The sequence below is a fragment of the Cloeon dipterum genome, chromosome 3, assembly GCF_949628265.1.
Source record: "Cloeon dipterum chromosome 3, ieCloDipt1.1, whole genome shotgun sequence".
Lineage (NCBI taxonomy): Eukaryota > Metazoa > Arthropoda > Insecta > Ephemeroptera > Baetidae > Cloeon > Cloeon dipterum.
The window spans coordinates 470259-488483 of record NC_088788.1 but is presented as its reverse complement, the minus strand read 5'-3'; the positions used below and the strand labels follow the sequence as shown (position 1 = coordinate 488483).

General features: G+C 42.1%; 1 protein-coding gene across 1 annotated transcript; it reads right to left on the bottom strand.

Moving 5' to 3' along the window:
- Window positions 1–447: 447 nt before the first annotated feature.
- Window positions 448–17998, bottom strand: Atx-1 (Ataxin 1). The gene is made up of 4 exons (XM_065484086.1): window positions 17739–17998; window positions 7303–7458; window positions 5779–6634; window positions 448–3635 (listed from the first exon to the last, which is right to left on the bottom strand). Exons 2-4 carry the CDS (start codon window positions 7452–7454, stop codon window positions 3366–3368), a joined length of 1278 nt encoding a protein of 425 aa, XP_065340158.1. The 5' UTR covers window positions 7455–7458; window positions 17739–17998; the 3' UTR covers window positions 448–3365.
- Between the last annotated feature and the right edge of the window lie 227 nt (window positions 17999–18225).

The following is an 18225-nucleotide window of genomic DNA, read 5'->3' as shown; positions in this document are numbered from 1 at the left end:
TTAAATTTTAAATTTGGTGGTTATTTACGTAAGAAACGTTTGGTACAAATTTTAATGTTCTAATTAGAGATATTCTAATTTTTTTGAGCGCCGACAGCCCCGTTTCGCCAGATTATCCGAAAAAAGGAAATATGTTCAGTCAAATTCGATCGATTCTGCAAAATCCTGGAAAATCTTTGTTGCCTTGATCATTAAATCATCCCCTAGGATCCATTTTAAGCCAAAATTGACCTAAGGAGCACTGTAAATTATTTAGAAAGGTGGTTGCAAAGTTGTGAGGAGTATCTCCTTACCTGAAATCCTATTTAATTTGAAAAATTAGAATTTTTATTGTAACAACTGGTTCTTTTTATTATAGCATCCAAAAATTCAGATCTGAATTTTCAATTATGTTTGTTTGATAAAGTCGTGTAGCTGGTGAAGTAAAGAAATAAAATGCAGAAAGGATTGCGGTTTTTTGACAGTATCGCTTTTATTCTTTCTCATAGACGTGAAAACAAAAATATAACATCTGTTTGATTCACTCCCAATTGCAGGACACGCATGTCTTCGCCATGCCAGTGGATATAGTAACACGCGCGCGCATTCCCATTCCCTTAATTCGCTATCTCTCGATCCGCACTCTCTCTCTCTCGCAGCAGCGCAGAAGCAACAATCCAACTCATCGCCGTGTCAAACGCAAAATCAATTATATTATTTTCTCTTACAGCAACAATAGTACATATTGTTTTATGAATTAAAATCTTCCTTCGCGCCCTTCCCTAACATTAATAAACTTTGCTAGACTGGCGATTGTTTCTTTTCCTTCCCAATACATATATGTAACAGTTACTGTACATTTTTACGGCTTTATCTTCAAATCACAGGTGCAGTTGAGGAGGAGGTTTGCACATTTTTTCAGTCGACTTAAGGTTATCTACATTATGGAGATTGTTAGTTGTGTGCCGTGCAATGCGAACAAAACACCTGTTAATCCGAAGAAAAAATGAAGTTTTCTTATTTACATCACATACAGAGCCTAATTTCGCGGAAAATAATTTATGCTTGAGTTTAAAGACTGTCTTTGGCGACGTTTTTGAGCTCACCAATCGATTCCTGAGGGCCGAATTAGGTAAAGTGGACGTTTTTTCCGTTAAAAAAGAGCAGCGGGACGTGCGAACTATTTTCCCGCCAAAAGCGAGAAGTGCGCATGCGTCACAGCTGGTTTGGAGCACTTGCAGAGAGTGACTTTGTGGCTCTCACGCATGCGCACTTCTCGCATTCATATGATTTTGGCGGGAAAATAAATTCTTGCGTCGCGCTGCACTTTTTGGCGGGAAAAAACATCCATTTTACCTAATTCGACCCTCAGGAATCGATTGGTGAGCTCAGAAACTTCGTCACAGACGGTCTTTCACTTAAAAAAAATTAAAACTATAAAAAAGCCGTTAAATTTTTGTATAAATATAAATTCTCTCAGAGAATTGTAGCGAAAAACCGCCATATTTTCGGATAAACAGGTGCGTCAATGAATTCCCTTGATTTTAAATGGAGCAAGAAGTTTTTGTGCAATTCAAGATATTCGACCATTCACGAAAAATTTGGAATAATTAAAATCGCCAGTCTATGAAATTTCGTCCTGTTGTCCCCTTCGGCTGTTCATTGAGCTTACATCGAGTAAATGTTCGTACATCTAGTTTGTTGCTGATCCACGTCAACATTAATTAAATTTACTTCTGCTGCTTTAGAATCGTGAATATATAGAATTGTATTTTGTCTGGCAGGAAACATTATTTTTTTTTCATTATTATTAAATATTTGCTTGCATTCGCTTCACGCACTGTTCTTTCTGCATGGTACTTATTAAAATTTTCTCATCAATATTTTACACACACCCATTCTCGTAGGTCTGTTTTTTTCTGTCTGTCTGTCTGCAATAATTGTAAAAAGGCACTCGTCATGTGTACTCTCACCACACTCGCACTGTACTTTGGCGCCCTGTGTTCGCGTCGCGTCGCGTCTGTCTCAGTTTGTTTGTTACACGCGGATTTTCTCACATTTACAATGACTTGAAAGCATGGAACAATTTTTCGTTTTAAGATTGTCTCGTGATGAGATTACTACACCGTGTGTGTGTGTGTGTGTGTTTGTGTGAGTTGGTTTATATAAATTTAAAATTAGCATACAAGTTGTACTCTTCTGTTCAATACTTGCCATCTCTGATAATATATATATATTTAAAGTCCAGCAATATTGCCGAGGTGACACACTTAAAGCTGCTACGAGACCGAGTCTACTCGGCCCAAAACCAGCCAGTTTCAGTTTTGTTTCAAATATATTGTGCTCTGATCTTTTGATTCGCGAGATTTCTTTTCTTTCGTTGGCACACAAAGCAATAATTATTATTTAAACATTTGAAACACAGCAGAAAAAGAGGCAGTGTGCTCAATTCAGAGTAAAATTAATAACACTTTACACCGTTAATACACATGATATGAGATTCCATAATGACGGAGAAAAAAACGTTATCTATATCACATAAATCATATAATCAAATGTACAGTTCAATGAATGGTCTTGAATCGGTCGTTGGGAGAGACGAATTCTCTTACAATTCAGAATTACTGAAGTCAATCGAATGCCAACAGCATTTTTTGAAAACAAAAGCGCGGGAAATAAAGCGGTCTGAGCGGAGGGGGGGGGGCGTAACCGAGGGATTACAACACGTGAGGCAAGAGTTCGCTGCTCGCCGCTCATAGAAGGCGTGGTGCGCTGCCATAATATTGCAATACCTCGGTTACGCCCCCCTCTTCGGCAAAAAATATAGTAATTTTTTAATTATAATCGAAGGAAAAATCTTTGTTGGAGTAGTCACGTGACCCAATCCCGTCATCTGATTGGAGGATAGAGATGCGCACGCATCTAGGCTATGATGTGCGTGCTTTCTCTTAGCCAATGAGACGGCTGGATTGAGTCACGTGACTGATCAGCAGATGTCTCCGAACGCGAATTTCACAGTTTATTTATTTCCCGCGCTCATGGCTTCGAATTTCGTCTTGGGACTCCAGCATAAATTCATGTTTTTTTATTCAGCTTTCCGTGCTAAACATTTATGGATCAAATATATTTGTGCTTTCTCTCTTTTTACATTCAAAGAGAAGGATTTCCGCCGTTCAAGATCTCTGGTTTGTGTTTGCTACGTGTCAGGTACCAAAGTTTTTAGAAAATCGATGGATGGAGCTCTAATTAAAACGATGAATTTAAAAACCTTTTAATTCTGCCAGAGATCTCGGGTGTGGCAACTGCCGAGAACGAATTATGAAAATCATAAATTACAACAGTCGTAATGAGAGGAGGGTTCCGGGTTTGAGCCGAACCCTGAGAAGTCAGTGCTTCATGCGTCTGGCCGGGGGCGGTTGGGGGCAGTCTTGGTCCTTGTCTGTTGTGATTCCGTTCACGGCCGGCGCCGACCACCGCCGCTTCACGCTGCTCTTCGACTCTTCGCTCCGCAGCGTCATAAAAATGCAAGTGTCGTTCTCTCTCAGCTGCTCCACCGGAAGATTGTACAGCGACTCGCTTAGGTCCGGCCTCACCGACGCCCAACCCTTGCCGTTAACGAAAAGCGGGTGCTCCAACACCACGGCCATTTCAGTTGTCTGAAAAAAAAGAAAATTTTTGTCACATTAAAATGAATTAAAATTATTTGAAATTAAATTACTGAAATCGAGTAGCATCCTACGTGTTCGTTGACGAAGTTTCCGAGCCCACCAATCGATTCCTGAGGGTCGAATTAGGTAAAAAGGATGTTTTTTCCGTTAAATAAAGTGCAGCGCGACGTGCGAACTTTTTTCCCGCCAAAACAATATGAATGCAAGAACTGCGCATGCGTCAGAGCTGATTTGAGCACTTCTTGCCTGTACGAATGACTTCTTTGTCAGATCCAGCCAGCTCTGACGCTTGCGCAGTTCTCGCATTCATATTGTTTTGGCGGGAAAAAACGGTTCGCACGCCGCACTGGACTTTTTGGTCGGAAAAAACCTCCACTATACCTAATTCGACCCTCAGGAATCGATTAGTGGGCTCAGTAACTTCGTCAAACACGGTCTTCAACTAAAAAATTCGATAAATGTGGGCGTGGTTCCTAGGAATTTTTAAGAAAGAGGCGTGGCTCGTGTTGCAAAGCTCGGTGTAGTCGTAAAATTGTGAGAAAAATCGATGAAATTTTGGATTGGAGGGCCTGGTTTTCTGGAGAACGGAAAAGGAGGCGTGGCACGACAAACATTGAACGATTTTACTGAAAGAACCCGTGGGAATCTCGAATCGGGGGCGGGAATTTGAGGAAAATTACAAAAGAAGGTGTGGAACGTGTCATAAAGAGCGAGAAAATAAACAAAACTCGACTCAGAATTCACGGAAATTTTGATTCGGGGGCGTGGTTCTTGGGAAAATTTAAATTGGAGGCTTAGCATGCGTTGGAAAGTGCAGGAAATCCGTAAAAATTAATGAGAAATTAGAAATCGGATTGAAATAGTCATCCCAGAGGCCAGAATAGCCCCAAGAATTAAACAGACTAAAAAAGATATAACACAATAAGTGAGTTTTGATTCAAATCAGAAAAATTAGAAACCGGCTCTGACTCAACGCACTTTTGATTGCATTACAGCAAGATAAAAATCTACTTTTTGTTATCAACACTTTATTTTTAAACGGGACTTTGAATTGCGCATGACGCTAATTTCCAGCCAGGAATAACTATAATCACAATACGTGGAAATCTAATTCTGCGCAGCAAACGCAGCGGTTCCGCGTTTGGAGGACAAAATATGGTAGGTTGCTTAGTGACGGCGATGTGTTCATTTGCTCAATCTCGCTTTGTGTTTCGATATTATCCGTCACTTTCCTCCTCGTTGTAAATTAGCAAATAGTTAAACTTTAACCTTTCCCAAGCGTACATTTCATACAAATAGCAACGGCTGAAACAGTTGGGGGCGTAATTAAATCGCTTTTTTGGTGTTTTCCTATGAGAAATAAACAGCTCTGCCTAGTAAATGAGTTCAGATAAAACCCAGCCAAGCGGATATACGAGAAACGCTTCTGATAAACATATCATTTCTTACTAACGCTTTACGCTGGTGCGTGCTCTTAAAGTGGAATGATAAGCATTTTTTTTTCTTTTAAAATGATATTTCATGAAAAGTGTGCCTATCCGTATTTATTTCAAATTATACTTCTGACAAAAAGGTTCCGGAAAATCCAATTTTGTAAATTTTACCGGTTACGCCCCTTTTTTAAACATGGCAAAGGAAATTAATTGCTTCCAGGGTGAGAAAAGTTATGAAAATTTATTACATAGCGCACCGGTCGCCTTGTGTAAACGAAAAGAAAAGCGAGAGCGGAAAAGTGCGTGCCACGCCCCCCTCTGTCGGCCAATCAGATGGTTTTTCACAGTTTTCTCTGAAATTTCCAGCGCTTGATCATGTTTTCTCACACGATTTGGAAGCCTCTGATCGAGATCTATCTGTCAGTGTGAGTCTTTATTTCGGGAAATGCGGAAATTCAGTGAAAAACGGAATTGCAAAATACCTTTGAGAATTCTCCGCTTAAACCAATGTTGGGGCCGATTTTCTCGAAAATTATTATTTTTTTAACTGTAATTCACTATAATTCCACTTTAATTAGCTGATTGAACGGTTCCGCAATGAGTACAAGCCCAGAAAAAAATATTTCCCTTCTAAATTATCTAAAAATAAATTTAAACTATCGCTAACGATTTAATTTTGACGAATAAAATGGACTAACCTTTTGGTCCGGCCCAAGGCGCAAATGTAGGACTGCGTGCGCTCCCTGTTGGACGATCCGCACCACCGTGGAAGGGTTGAGGCTGACCTTTGGGTTGACCTGGGCGGCGGTGACGAAGTCCTCGGTGCGCAGGTCTTCGACCTTGACCTTCTTGTGAGGCATGACGATGAGCGTGCCGCGCGCGAACTCGGGTTTCCTCGCGTTCCAGGGCGTGGTGTCGGTGGAGGAGGTTTGCAGGCCGAAGTCGGCGGCGGTCATGCCGACGTCGGCGACCGTGCGGCCGAAGGAGGCGGACAGGACGGGGTCGGCGGCCGGGCTGAGGTCGTCCGGCACGCTGGCGGGCGGCGCCTCCTCCGCCTCGGGCCGCGTCAGGATGCGGTGCTTGAGCGAACCCTCTTTGCCGGACGGCACCTTGAACGCAGCAGCCGCCGCCGCTGTCGGCGGCGGCGGCGGCTGCGGACGCGTCTTCTGGGGCGGCGAAGGCGCGGGTGGCGGCAGCACGTGTATGTGCTTCAGCACGGGCGTCGGCCGGGTGTCCTGCAGGGTCACCGTCCTGGTAGAAGGCTGGTGGTAGAAGGAGACACTCGTGCGAGGCGGCATGTGGCGCGGCATGTGCCGCATTTGGTGCTGCTGAGGGTGCGGAGCGTGCATGCTCAGGCTGGAGAGGGTGTGTGGCACCAGTTGGGGGTGGTAAGGCATGATCGAATCCATGTAGACTGGTTGCGGTAAGTACTGAATCGGTTGCCGTTTGTTGTGCATCAGGTTGACGTTGGCCTGTGGCCCGGACAGCGACGTGTACACGTTCATCATTTGCTCCCCTCCGTAGTGCGCCATGTACGCCGGCTTCTGCTCGTATCTGAAATTTTATTTGCACATTAGATTTTAGATAAATAGACAAACGAAAAATTGTCATGAGCAAAAAATTTAAATATTATTATTGAAAACGTAGAGCCGACATTGCCTGCAAGAAACTTGTAAAATATAAAAAAATGCGGGTTTTTGCAACCCTGAAAATTAAATAACTGTCTAAAATTACGACTTTCTTGTACATTTTTTAATAATTTATATTTCTGATTAGAAATATTATCCTTAATTGAGCAGAACTCTGGTTTTGAGTTTTTGGAATGGAGAAGACGTGTCCTAAATTAGGACGAAATACCACAAATTCATTATTTTACAGGAAATTTCTCTTAATTTTCAACAAAGGCAAGTTTTTCTGGGGTATTTTTTATAACAATTTAAATTTATAAAGCTGACAGCTCTTTTAGAAGCGTAAAGTGAGTAAAACAACGAATAAATTAATTTATAGACCGTGTAAATACAGTAAAAACAGTATCTTTCCAAATAAAAACTTGAAATAAATAAATTTCAATTCCCTAGCCCCAAAATTCGCTTTGCTCGTCGCGAATTTGGCAACGCGGTAGCGTCAAAAGCGCGAAGGCAGCCATATTCCAATTTTCAAGGCAGGAAGCGGCGCCAACACCGGGGCGGAAGGGTTTGTCCAATTCGAATTTCGATTACTACCTAGTCGCGTGTTTGGGCAGGGGTCTGAGGAACTCTGGTACTTTTCCCTCGCCAGAGGGCGCCGGGTTGTTGAGGTAGGGGTCGTAGGTCATGCTTCTGCCGTCTCCTGTCGTCTGCTTCGGGGGCTGATGGCTTGAGCTTGTCGTCAACATGGAGCTGAAACAAATATCGTCAATGACATTAGTCGCCAAGCAATCAACACTATAAATATATCTACAAATAACGCGCTTCAAGCTTAAAGGTCATCGTGCATCTGCATGGGACGCTGCCAAATTGATTCCATTGACACCGTCCACAGCTTTAAACGGATTTTTTACTTTAAAAAATTTTATTACATGAAAGGAAATCCTTAACGATTAATTTTTGACCAAAATCCAATTTTTCCGATTGGTTACGCCCTCTTTTTTGAGCTAAAAGGAAATTAATTGCTTCCGGGGTGAGAAAATTATGAAAATTTAATTGTGAGAAGGTAAAAATAGTTCTTTTGAGTCTTGAAATCTGTTTTTAATTTTTTTCAAAAATTGCAGATTTTCGAAAAGGGCCTGATTAAAATTCAGCAGTTGATAGTAGCGTCAAAAATTGCCTAAATACAGAAAGCTGATTAAATTTACAGTTTTTTCCTATTGAGCAAATTTCAACTGGCCCTTAGAGAACCTTTAAATGTTTTTGAAAAAATCAAAATACCCAAAATTAAGATAATTTATTCGAGAATCGTCTCAGAAAAGCTATTTTTATTCATTTTAATAATTTCTATGATTTTCAGAGCTAAACTCGGACCCCTTTTGCCTTTATTTTGATTTCTCTCATCGCGATTTATCCAACTGTTTTCGAATTTTAAGAAACACTTCCGTAAATTATGAAATTAATGGTGATTTTACAATAATTCATTCTCGCCGCTTGATTAGCCGATTTCTCAATAATTTAAACGGCGGCTCTGATGAATGGCTCTGTCAGCAAGCTTTGAAAATCAGTTAATCGTAAAAGAAATTCTCTCGATTTAAACAAGGTTTTCTGAGCCGATGAGCAGATTTAGAAAAATACCAAAACACGGCACGTGCGGTGTGTGAGTCAAGCGTCGACGGAATGCGATTCTCTTTCTTTCTTTGTCTCTATCTCTGTGTCGAGAGAGAGAGAGAGAGGCCGAATTGGAAAACACAAAGTGCACACGACGGATGGCGGCCGGCGTCCATTGAAGCTGCGGTGCGGTGCTGACGGTGCGCTGCATTTATCGATCGCGCGCGTGTTTCATTCATGGTGTTGCAATAAATTCCGCCGCGAGTTGACGCTGCCTGGCCTGCCGACAATGTACACATTATATTCGAGAGCCAGCGACGAGAGAGAGAGAGAGACTGCTTGATAATCTGGCGTGCGCCGTGCGCTGGCCGATTTATTGCCCAGACACGCCGACAGGGGCTAAGTAGTAGTCTCCTCTTTCGCACCGACAAGAACAAGTGCCTCGAGAAGTCGAGAGCCCCGCGTCCGCGCTCCAGACCCAGACGCCGCAGATATTGCTTATTTCGTAATATGCTGTTGCTGCAGTTTCCATGCGACACCTTCGTGATTGTTGACCGACCCAAAAATTGATGTAACAAAAATTGAGCAAACGACTTATAGAGTAATAGTAGTAGTTTACAAATTATTATTTCGCTCTACGTTATTTCTTGGAATATATAAATGAAACGGAAACTTTCGCAATAAAATTGTAAATTCTAATAGGTAATCCATAAAAAATTATGTTACAACCATTAAAAAATTGCCTCATTTAAAGAGTTGGCCAATTTATTGAGAAATTTCACTTTTTCCAGGAAATTCATTGTTACTATAGCTTGAGTAAAGATAAATTAATTGATGAATAAGGTGTTTAAAATAATCTACATTAAACGCCCAACAAGTTTGCCACGTTGATAAAATTCCTAGGTCAAAGGTCAAGGTCACTAACATTTGACCTGAGATTTAAAATAATTCCTGCATTCGAATTGAACAAAATTTTATATTTTTGAGATAGCCAAAATGTTCCTAATTTAATGAAAAATAACATTTAAAAAATTTACGGCAATTTTTTTCCGTATTTTTGAGAAATTCTAATTTTAATTCTGAAAAACGTGTTTTTTCGCTCTAAAATTAGAGTCTAGTCCCAATTTAAATTAAATTCACGCATTTTTCGGGCAGATTTGGTGTTCCTTTTGAATATTTAAGAGTTTTCAGGGGGTTGAAATCAACCCTTATCCCTCAGGGGGTGAGTTTTGGTTAAATAATAAATATTTCGCTAAAATTATACCGTCATTGGAGTCGTGCCCAACGTTTTCTGCCCAGAAAAATCAAATCTAAGGTCGATATTACAATTAATTTGCTTCCTTCAGCCCTAAATTAATTATCTGAAGATCCCTCGTGCATCGATTGTGTCCCAAGAGTTGTAAAATATCAAAATCCGAGACCCTTGCCAACAGCGGAGCCGCCTTTTTTCCCAAACAAAAAGTTTTAAAGGTTCTGGCCAGTTAAAATTTTCAGATTAATTCGAGAAAAATTTGCTCAGTAGGAATTAAACTGGAAATTTAATCAGCTTTCTGAATTTAGGCAGTTTTCGACTGGTGAATTTTAATCAGGCCAAACACAGACCCCTTTCGAAAACCTGCAATTTTTAAAAAAATAAAAATTAACTTTCAAGACTCAAAAAAACTATTTTTTATTTTCTTACTAATAAATTTTCATAACTTTTATCCCCCCAAAAGCAATTCATTTCCTTAATTGCTCTAAAGAGGAGGATGCAACCGTTAAAATTCGAAAAATATGATAGCAAACAGTCATTGTCTTCCTTGAAACACAGATTGAGCAATTTGCCAGCTTGCAAAAATGGCGAAACTGAATTTCAGCTTGTTGTCGAGGAAATGAGCGAGCGAGCGAGCGAGCGCAGAAGAAGCAAAGTCAAAAGGTCAGTGATACACATACAGAGTCTATGTGAAAAGTAAAATTACGATAATTAATCAGCAACAGTGTGTCGATTCATTAAAAATGCTGATCATTGAAAATTGCCGATGAGCGCAGCTCATTTTTAATGGACTTGTTTACCGCCAGCAGCGAATGTCATTCAAATAAACCGCATTAAAACGAATGTTATGCGCCAGATGCAGCGCGGCCGACAGATAAGCCCGAGAAAAATCTCGCTCAATCGCTCTTCTATAAGATTAATTAAATGTGCTGCGAGGTTGCGAGACGCGGCCGCCAGAGAGATGCACTTCGCTCTTTTCCCTTGGATAAACACACAACTCTTCGGAAACCCTTACTTTTCTGCGTCGGCCTCTAAATTCGACTTTGCGTTCACGTGTGACTCACTCAATTGGAAAGGTCGCGAGGTCAAAGGTCACGCACAGCCAGACTGACAGTGATTAGACTAGAGCACCTTCAAATTCAAATTTTCTTTTTAGGCGAATTTCGGGATTTTATGAGCATTAATTGAGGCCAGAGAAAATTAAAGTTCAATTCCTTATGAGTCTTTTTAAGTGTACTGACAATTCGAAAAAATCAAGAGTCAAATTTTTCAAATTTCAGAGTTCGAAGCCACCGACCAATGGCGCCACCGCATACTTCGTAATAAATTTAATTTCAAGGCACTTTTGCTGCAATTTCAGACTAATGTGCACTCTTCACTTAATATTCTCTCTTTTGACGTGCTGAAAACCAAAATCGGTTCAGCCAATCGCTGTAAAAACGTCGGAAAAGAATTTTATTTTCAAAAAAAAAAAAAAATCTCGATTCTACGGCGATTGGCTGGACTGATTTTGGTTTTCAGCACGTCAAAAGAAAGAAAATTAAGTGAAGATTACACAAGCGGCAGGATTGAGTCTGAAATCCCAACGGAAGTGCCATAAAATTAAATTTATTAAGAAAGTATACGGTGGTGTCATATCTGTTGCCGGCTTCGAACACACAACTGTTATATTTCTCCAAAATTTCCAGCGCTTGACCACATTTTCTTGGCAGATTTTGATTCCTCTGGTCGAGATCTGTCCAACAGCCTATAAAATTGTTTTAGGCAAACTTTTTTTAGTGAAATAAAATCAAAGTTCGAATAGAGAGAGAGAGAGAGAGAGAGAGAGAGAGAATGCTAATTTTTCAGCCACTTTTCTCACAAATTTACGCTGATAATTAGTTAATTTTGGCTTCGATTGAATCCTAAGGGATCAGTTTATGCATTAGAAACAAGGATTTTCCTGGTTTTTTCAGGATAAAACCTTTTTAAAAGGGTTTTTGCTAATTTTCCATGAAATTTGGAGCAAAAAATCCGTATTTTTTGATCAGAGAACACATTTTACGGCAAACTGCATTATCTATTAAGTAGTGCTCTAATTTCGCAGCAGGATGTTGGGGTTTGAGTACCAGCAGGCCTGTCTCTGCTCATTTCCTACAATTCCGCCGCTTTTGTAAAAATATAAATATATTTTTATGAAATTTTCCCTAATAAAAAATGGATGGCAATTCGCAAAACCTTTTACGCGAATAAATTCCGAGAAGCCGGCCGTCAAGAGAGAAGAGCAGGGCCTGACACCGCTCGCTCGCTCGCATACAATGTGTGTGCGTGTATGTATAATTTAAATATATCCTCACTGGCACACGCACACACACACACTCTCACTTCATTCTGCGTTCTGCCCAGCAACGTGAGAGCTGCTGATGCTGCGAGTGGAGCGAGTCGATACCGAGCACCATTGAGAAAAATAGTAAAAGAGCAAAAATAATGTGAACGCACGCCGCAGTGCCAATTTGACGAAGCGCCAGCCGCAAGTCAATGAGGGCCGCGCCGGGCCCATTTCGCGGGGGGCTGCCTGCCCGCCGAGCGGTGGGCGGCGGACGCAGAGCAGGAAAGGGCCTTGAACTTGTCTCCGGGCCGGGGTGGAGGGCGGGGGCGGCACGGCACCACGGGGCGGGGTGCGCAGGCCTGGCCAGCTCTCGCTCCGTCGGTGTGGAAAGTGAGTGTGTGAGAGAGTGTGTGTGTGTGTGAGTAGCGGGATCAATATTCTGTACAATGCGGCCGCCCCCCGCCACCCCCGGCCCGCCGCCCCGGCACGGCATGTGTGTAAGAGAGCTGAATGAATCCCCGCGCCCGCCCGCCCGCCCCCGCCCTTGCCCCGTTTTTGCGTAGCAACCCGGCCAGCGCCGTGGGTATAGCAACCCCCGACCTACCCCCGCCGCCGCCGCCTCCGCCTCCACCGCCACCGGGGCGAGAAGAGAATTTCCCAGAAAGACGGCACGGCGCGGGCACAGGCTCGTTTTCGCAGAATGGAACAGAGAGAGAGAGAGAGAGCACCGCACCGCACCACCCCGGCTCGACATAGTCACCCCCTCAACCCTCAACTGCTCCGGCGTTGAGATGCAGCACCAGCGAAACTTGCTCCGTTTTTCGTTGGGCCGCGGCGGCGGCGGCACTACTTTTCATTGACCTTTGCTGGCCTTGCGGTTTCTCTATTTCAATTTTATTAAATTCGCCGCTGCAGGAATTTCGCTGGCTATAAAATAAAATATTTCATGTAATAAGGAGGATGCCTTTTTTGTACGAATTCTTCTCTAATAGTTTTTGGTGGGTAACTATGCGTTGCTGCTGCTCGCGCAATTTTCCGCGAAAGCATGTTCGATTCACGTCGTCGGCGTCGACGTCGAGACCCGAGACGGCCAAAAATTCTACACGAACATGAACAATCCTCGCCGCGGGCTGTATTTTTTTCTGTTCTCCCCTGGCCCGTGTAGAAGGTTACACGAGATCGCCAAAATTGAATGTTATATACGTGCTGGCTGCTCGGCGAAAGTACATGTTTAGGGCGAAAACAACAATCTCGAAAGGGAGCAAGCAATTTTTTTCGGACAGGCTTGCATTTGGTTTTTTTCACCTCTCTATTTTTACCAATTTCTTGCGCAAGAAATGAATTTATTCCATTTTCCCCTGTGAAAATCTAAAATTTACGGCCGCAGCGGTCAAAATTTCCTTTTAAAATAGCCTCAATTTCTCCAAAAAATTTTCTCTGACAATTTTTCAAGTCGGGGTAATAAGCTAATAATTAAAAAACTAATTTTAAGGTGCAAAAATTGGCTAGTTAAAAATTAAAAACGGTATTTTGCAACCCTGTTTTTGGAACAGGTAGTAAAATTAATTTTAAAAATGGCGCAATTGAAAAATTGGCGAGGAAGGAACTGTCGTTTGAGGCTGGCGCGGCTGAAAAAATTATAAACGTGAAGTTTGATTGTGTTTAAAGGCCAAAAGACATTTTTTCTGCTCAATTTTTTTAATTATTGACCCTTTTCCCTGGCCAGGGTTGCAAAAAACCACATTTATTTAATGAAAAAAATGCAGTGCAGTAATAAAAAGCGATTTTCCAACTAACACCTCAGTTTAAAATAATTTTCTAATTATTTGCTCATCACCTAAACTTGGAAAATTGTCAGAGATACATTTTTGGAGAAATTAAGGCAGAAAATGGCAATTTAAAAGTAAAAATCTAGACAGTAGAGGAAATTTTAACCACTCTCCGGCCGGAAATTTAGATTTTCAAATGGAAAATATGGAATACATTCATTTCTTACGCAAGAAATTGGTAAAAACCTGTGATAAAATAGACAGGGTGGTAAAAAATGCAACCCTTGTCGCATCTTATTTTTTATTTTTGTACAAAAAACTAGACAAGGTTTTTTAAATAAAAATAAATAAAATTATTTTACACGCGTTGCAGTCGTGCTAATTATTTCCGATTATAATCATACTCTTAATAAGGTTTTGACGGTGTTAACCTTTACCCTGGGTACCCCTGCTGTGCGCACTGCTAGTTATTTAGTGATCATTCGGCGCTGCAGTTTAGCAACAAGAAAAAGAGAGCAACAGGCCGCTCGAAAAGAATGCACCTGCATCTACGCGCCTGGCACGCAGGTCTTTTCTCCCTTGATGAGACGCGGCCCAAGGCGTCTAATAATAAAATTGTCACTCAGGTACACTCTGGAATAAGGAGAGCGAGCGAGCGAGCAAGCGAGCTCTACTCAGGAGAAAGCGGCCCACGTGGTTTTGCACGATGAGAAAAGCAAGAATCCCCGAGCTCAGGGTAAAATCGCGGCCACCCGCTTTGCGTTGCAATGAAAATAATTTTTCTTTATCTCTTAGAACTTAGAAGAGGCAGCTGTGCCGAGAAACCGAGGCTAGAGAGCGCAAATAGTGAATCAACTACCCCCGACGGGGCCTCTCGCTCACAGCTTTGGTGAAAAAATGGCTAGCGCTTGCAATTAGATTTAATTCCGAAATAAACGGCTAAAAAGCTAATGGGCTGAATAGACTGGAGAGCATGCAATATCGAAATATTTACCTCGGCATAGTCCTCCTCATATAATCCATGCTTAGAATATGATGCATATATTCCTGATACCGGGCTCTTACGTCCATGGCAATAAAGCAGTGCGCTATGCGATTCGGGAGGAGAAGCACTCTAGTCTCGAGCTGATAGTACACTGTGACTGCAGACCCTGAGGAGGCAGTAAACTACCCCCCTTACAGCAAAGAGCGGGGGGAACAACAAAGGTTCAAGTGTTGCGAAACAAAATAGTACATTTTTTTAAAAGTTTTCAAAAGCAAGGGCCATTGTCTCTTTCTTCAGTGAATGACAAAGCCATTCTACCGTCCCTTTTTTCATTATTCTTACCCAAAAGCTGAGAGAGAAAAAAAAACACGAAAAATATATATAGCTTTAAACAATGCCATTCTTACAAATTCTGTGAAAATATTGAAATAAATTCTTCGCATTAAGGATGAAAACAATAGCATCGATATTTTTTTACGTAAAAGCTGACTGAAAATTGAATTGGCGCCTGCTAGGAGTGTGAAAAAAGATAAAAGATGAGTAACGAGGCAGCCGACGTGAACACAATAATAGACCTTTTCAAAGCCGCGCTGAGCAGGTAGTCAGAGAGTTGCTCTCTCCCCTCGTGTTTTCCTGGCTTTTCAGGAGTAAGGGGTCTCTTTATTCCCTGTATTTGTCACCGCAGGTCACATAAATCCCTAAATTCGTGTACGACCCTCTTGACATATAGACAGCCTGACAACCATTGACTAATGTTTTCGTTGTATTGAATATTATCAAGTACCTGAGTGAGAGTGCATCGTGATTGGGAAACGCGGCAAGTGCTGGAATTTGTCTCTTTTGTTTTTATCGTTTTTATCATTGAATTTTTTTGAAGAGTGCTTATTTTACACTTATCGCGGCAGAGTTTATCTCTTCTTTGTAATCAGACAATGAGAAGAGGGAAGAAGCAGCTTTTCCTTATCATTTATTATTTTCCAATCCCGGCAGCGACACTGATTATTACTATACAAATGCTATATCCGACCTTTTATCTACGTTAAGAAAGAAAACGCCTGCTCCCTCGCACTTTAGAGAAGATTTGCAGGTGGTTTAGGGGCAGCAGCGACGATATCTTGATCGCATTATCACCAGGTAGCACCCTGACATTCACGAATTCATTTGATATCATTTTTTTTTTCAAGAAACCCCTTCGTGGAATGCATTATTTAATCCTACTATTGTGGATTCGCTGTGGATTCTAGACAAAATAGGCCACTTCTAGGATTATTTCCAAGCTGTTCACTTGTTTGCTACCAGATTTTTCCTCACTATTCCTGCGCAATAAAATGAATTTTTGCCCTCTCGACAATCTCATGGTCAAAAATTTTATCTTCCATTTATCAAAAGATTTATCTCTGACAATTTTTCAATAATAAAACTAATTTTATGGAGCGAGAAACTGGTAAGAATGAAAAATGGGTTACTTTTAGCAGCGGGGACCGGCTTCGTGCGACGTGCAGATATGGCGTCCGGTGGAGTTTGGCGCGAAAAATCGGTCACGTGAAAAAATCATGCTTTGGTCAATATTTTGACGCATAATTTGCATTAATTGTGCATATTGTGTCTTTTGGGTCGTAAAAACATACTCTTGACGCTTGTACGGCGGCTCTTTGCTTCCCACATTCAGACGCCAGCTTGGATCTGCGCAGTCCGAACCAATTTTCATCCCACATTTGGCCCCCGCTGATTTTTTACCACATTTTTCTGTCCACAAGCGGATAAATAGTAACGAGAAATGGAAGGATGCATTTTTTGAATGAATTGGACCCTTTTTTAATCACACCTGGACCTTAATTTATTACTCTTCGCATTAAAATTTCCACCAAAATGAACAATGAGTGCATGATTTGAAAATTTGGACCTCGGATTCGATGTTAAAAGTTTAATACGGCCCAAAAACCACCTCAAGAAACTTCCTGAGGGACTGATAATTAATTACAACCCCTAAAATAGTCATAAATAATTTTTATCGCCAATTTTATCGCACATCTGGCCCCCGCTGATTTTTAGAAATCATTTTAAGTGCTTTAAAATCGGTGGCGCCATCTATCGGTCACTTCAGGCACTAAGGGAATTTTAATAAATAAATTTCTACCCTCCGAGGCGAATTCCGAGTGTAGTAAGCAGTCAAAAAGCGATCTATTTTCACGCGGCGGAGGATTTCGGGCGTTTGATTGGGCGGCGGCAGAATCTGTGAGATTTTCGGCCAATCAGAGCGTCCGTGCTCCTCCGCCATGCGAAATTAAACCTTTTTCCGCCTGGATTTGGTTGTAATGGAAGCTGCGAGCGTATTTTGTATTGGTAATAAAGACGCTAAGCGAATTTGAATTGGCAAAAAGGCGCACCTCGCGTGTGTGTGTGTGTGTGCCGGGACATGTGAGCGATCGAGTGAGAGAGAGAGAGAGAGAGAGAGCAGCCGATTACAATAATTCCAATTTGCGCCTACGCAACGCCAGGCATCGAAATAATTGGCCCCGAATTTCAATTGGCAATTGAAGCCGAAATTTGATCGTGTCGCCGAGCTGCATTCGGCGCATGTTTTATTCAGCAAAGAGCATCGAGATGAAAGGACGCGCGGCCCAACATAAAAGCAGGGAGCCGATGAAAAATAAATAAGGGAAAATGATGCTGCCAGCCTCTTCGCAGTAGCAGGCTCAGGCTGCTCCCTCCCGCTCCCCCTTCCACCCTCCCGACACCAACACACTTAAAGGCGAAACTTTTAAATACTCGAACATCCCTTTCCCTTTTTAAATTTAAATAATTACGGGAAAAAAGTAAATGAATCACTCTATTACTTTGCTAAGCGTGGCCGCTGGCTGGTTGCTGATTAATTTTCGAGTTGCTTTTTCCTGGTCGGTGCTGGCGACTCTTTTTCGCGAGCGCATCTTTCTTTCTCTTAAATACCAATGACGTAAGTGTGCGCACACACAAAATCTACACACATACACCCGCCCGCTGTGTGCGTATGACGCGGGGCAAAAAGTCGGGGGGGAAAAATCGGGCGCCGGTGCCAATGGTGAAAATACCCCCGGCGGGACGCTGGTGGTGAGAAGTATGTGTACTCACTGCGAGAGTGCGAAGAGGGTGTCGGGCGAGCAGTGTGTCACTCTTTTCGGCGCGTCGGCATCGTGTCACGGCCGCTCGGCGCGTTCGGACCTCGGCGGCACCCTCGGGCTGTCGGCCACTGCTGCTGTCTGCCTACTAGTGCGTCGGCTCGCGCGTTTTCGCCCGATTATCACCTCGTCTCGGGCGCTATGTACTGCGGCCTCCGTAGCAGCATCAGCAATAATAGCAACACAGCTACAATCGCAGGCGCCACTAGCGCCACAATGAAAATATTTTGTACCTGCTGAGTTGCCAACCTGATGGAGTGCCGAATTCGCGAGAAATGAGTGAGACACGCCCACTTATCGCTTGATTTGAATTTTTTTAGCAAGAATTTTACTTTAAATCGCTGTTGGTTGGAGTTTTAATGGATTTTAACCATTTTTTCAGATATTCTGACGGAGAATTTTGCTTTGTTGGGTTGGTGTATATTTTACTATGTCCCCTT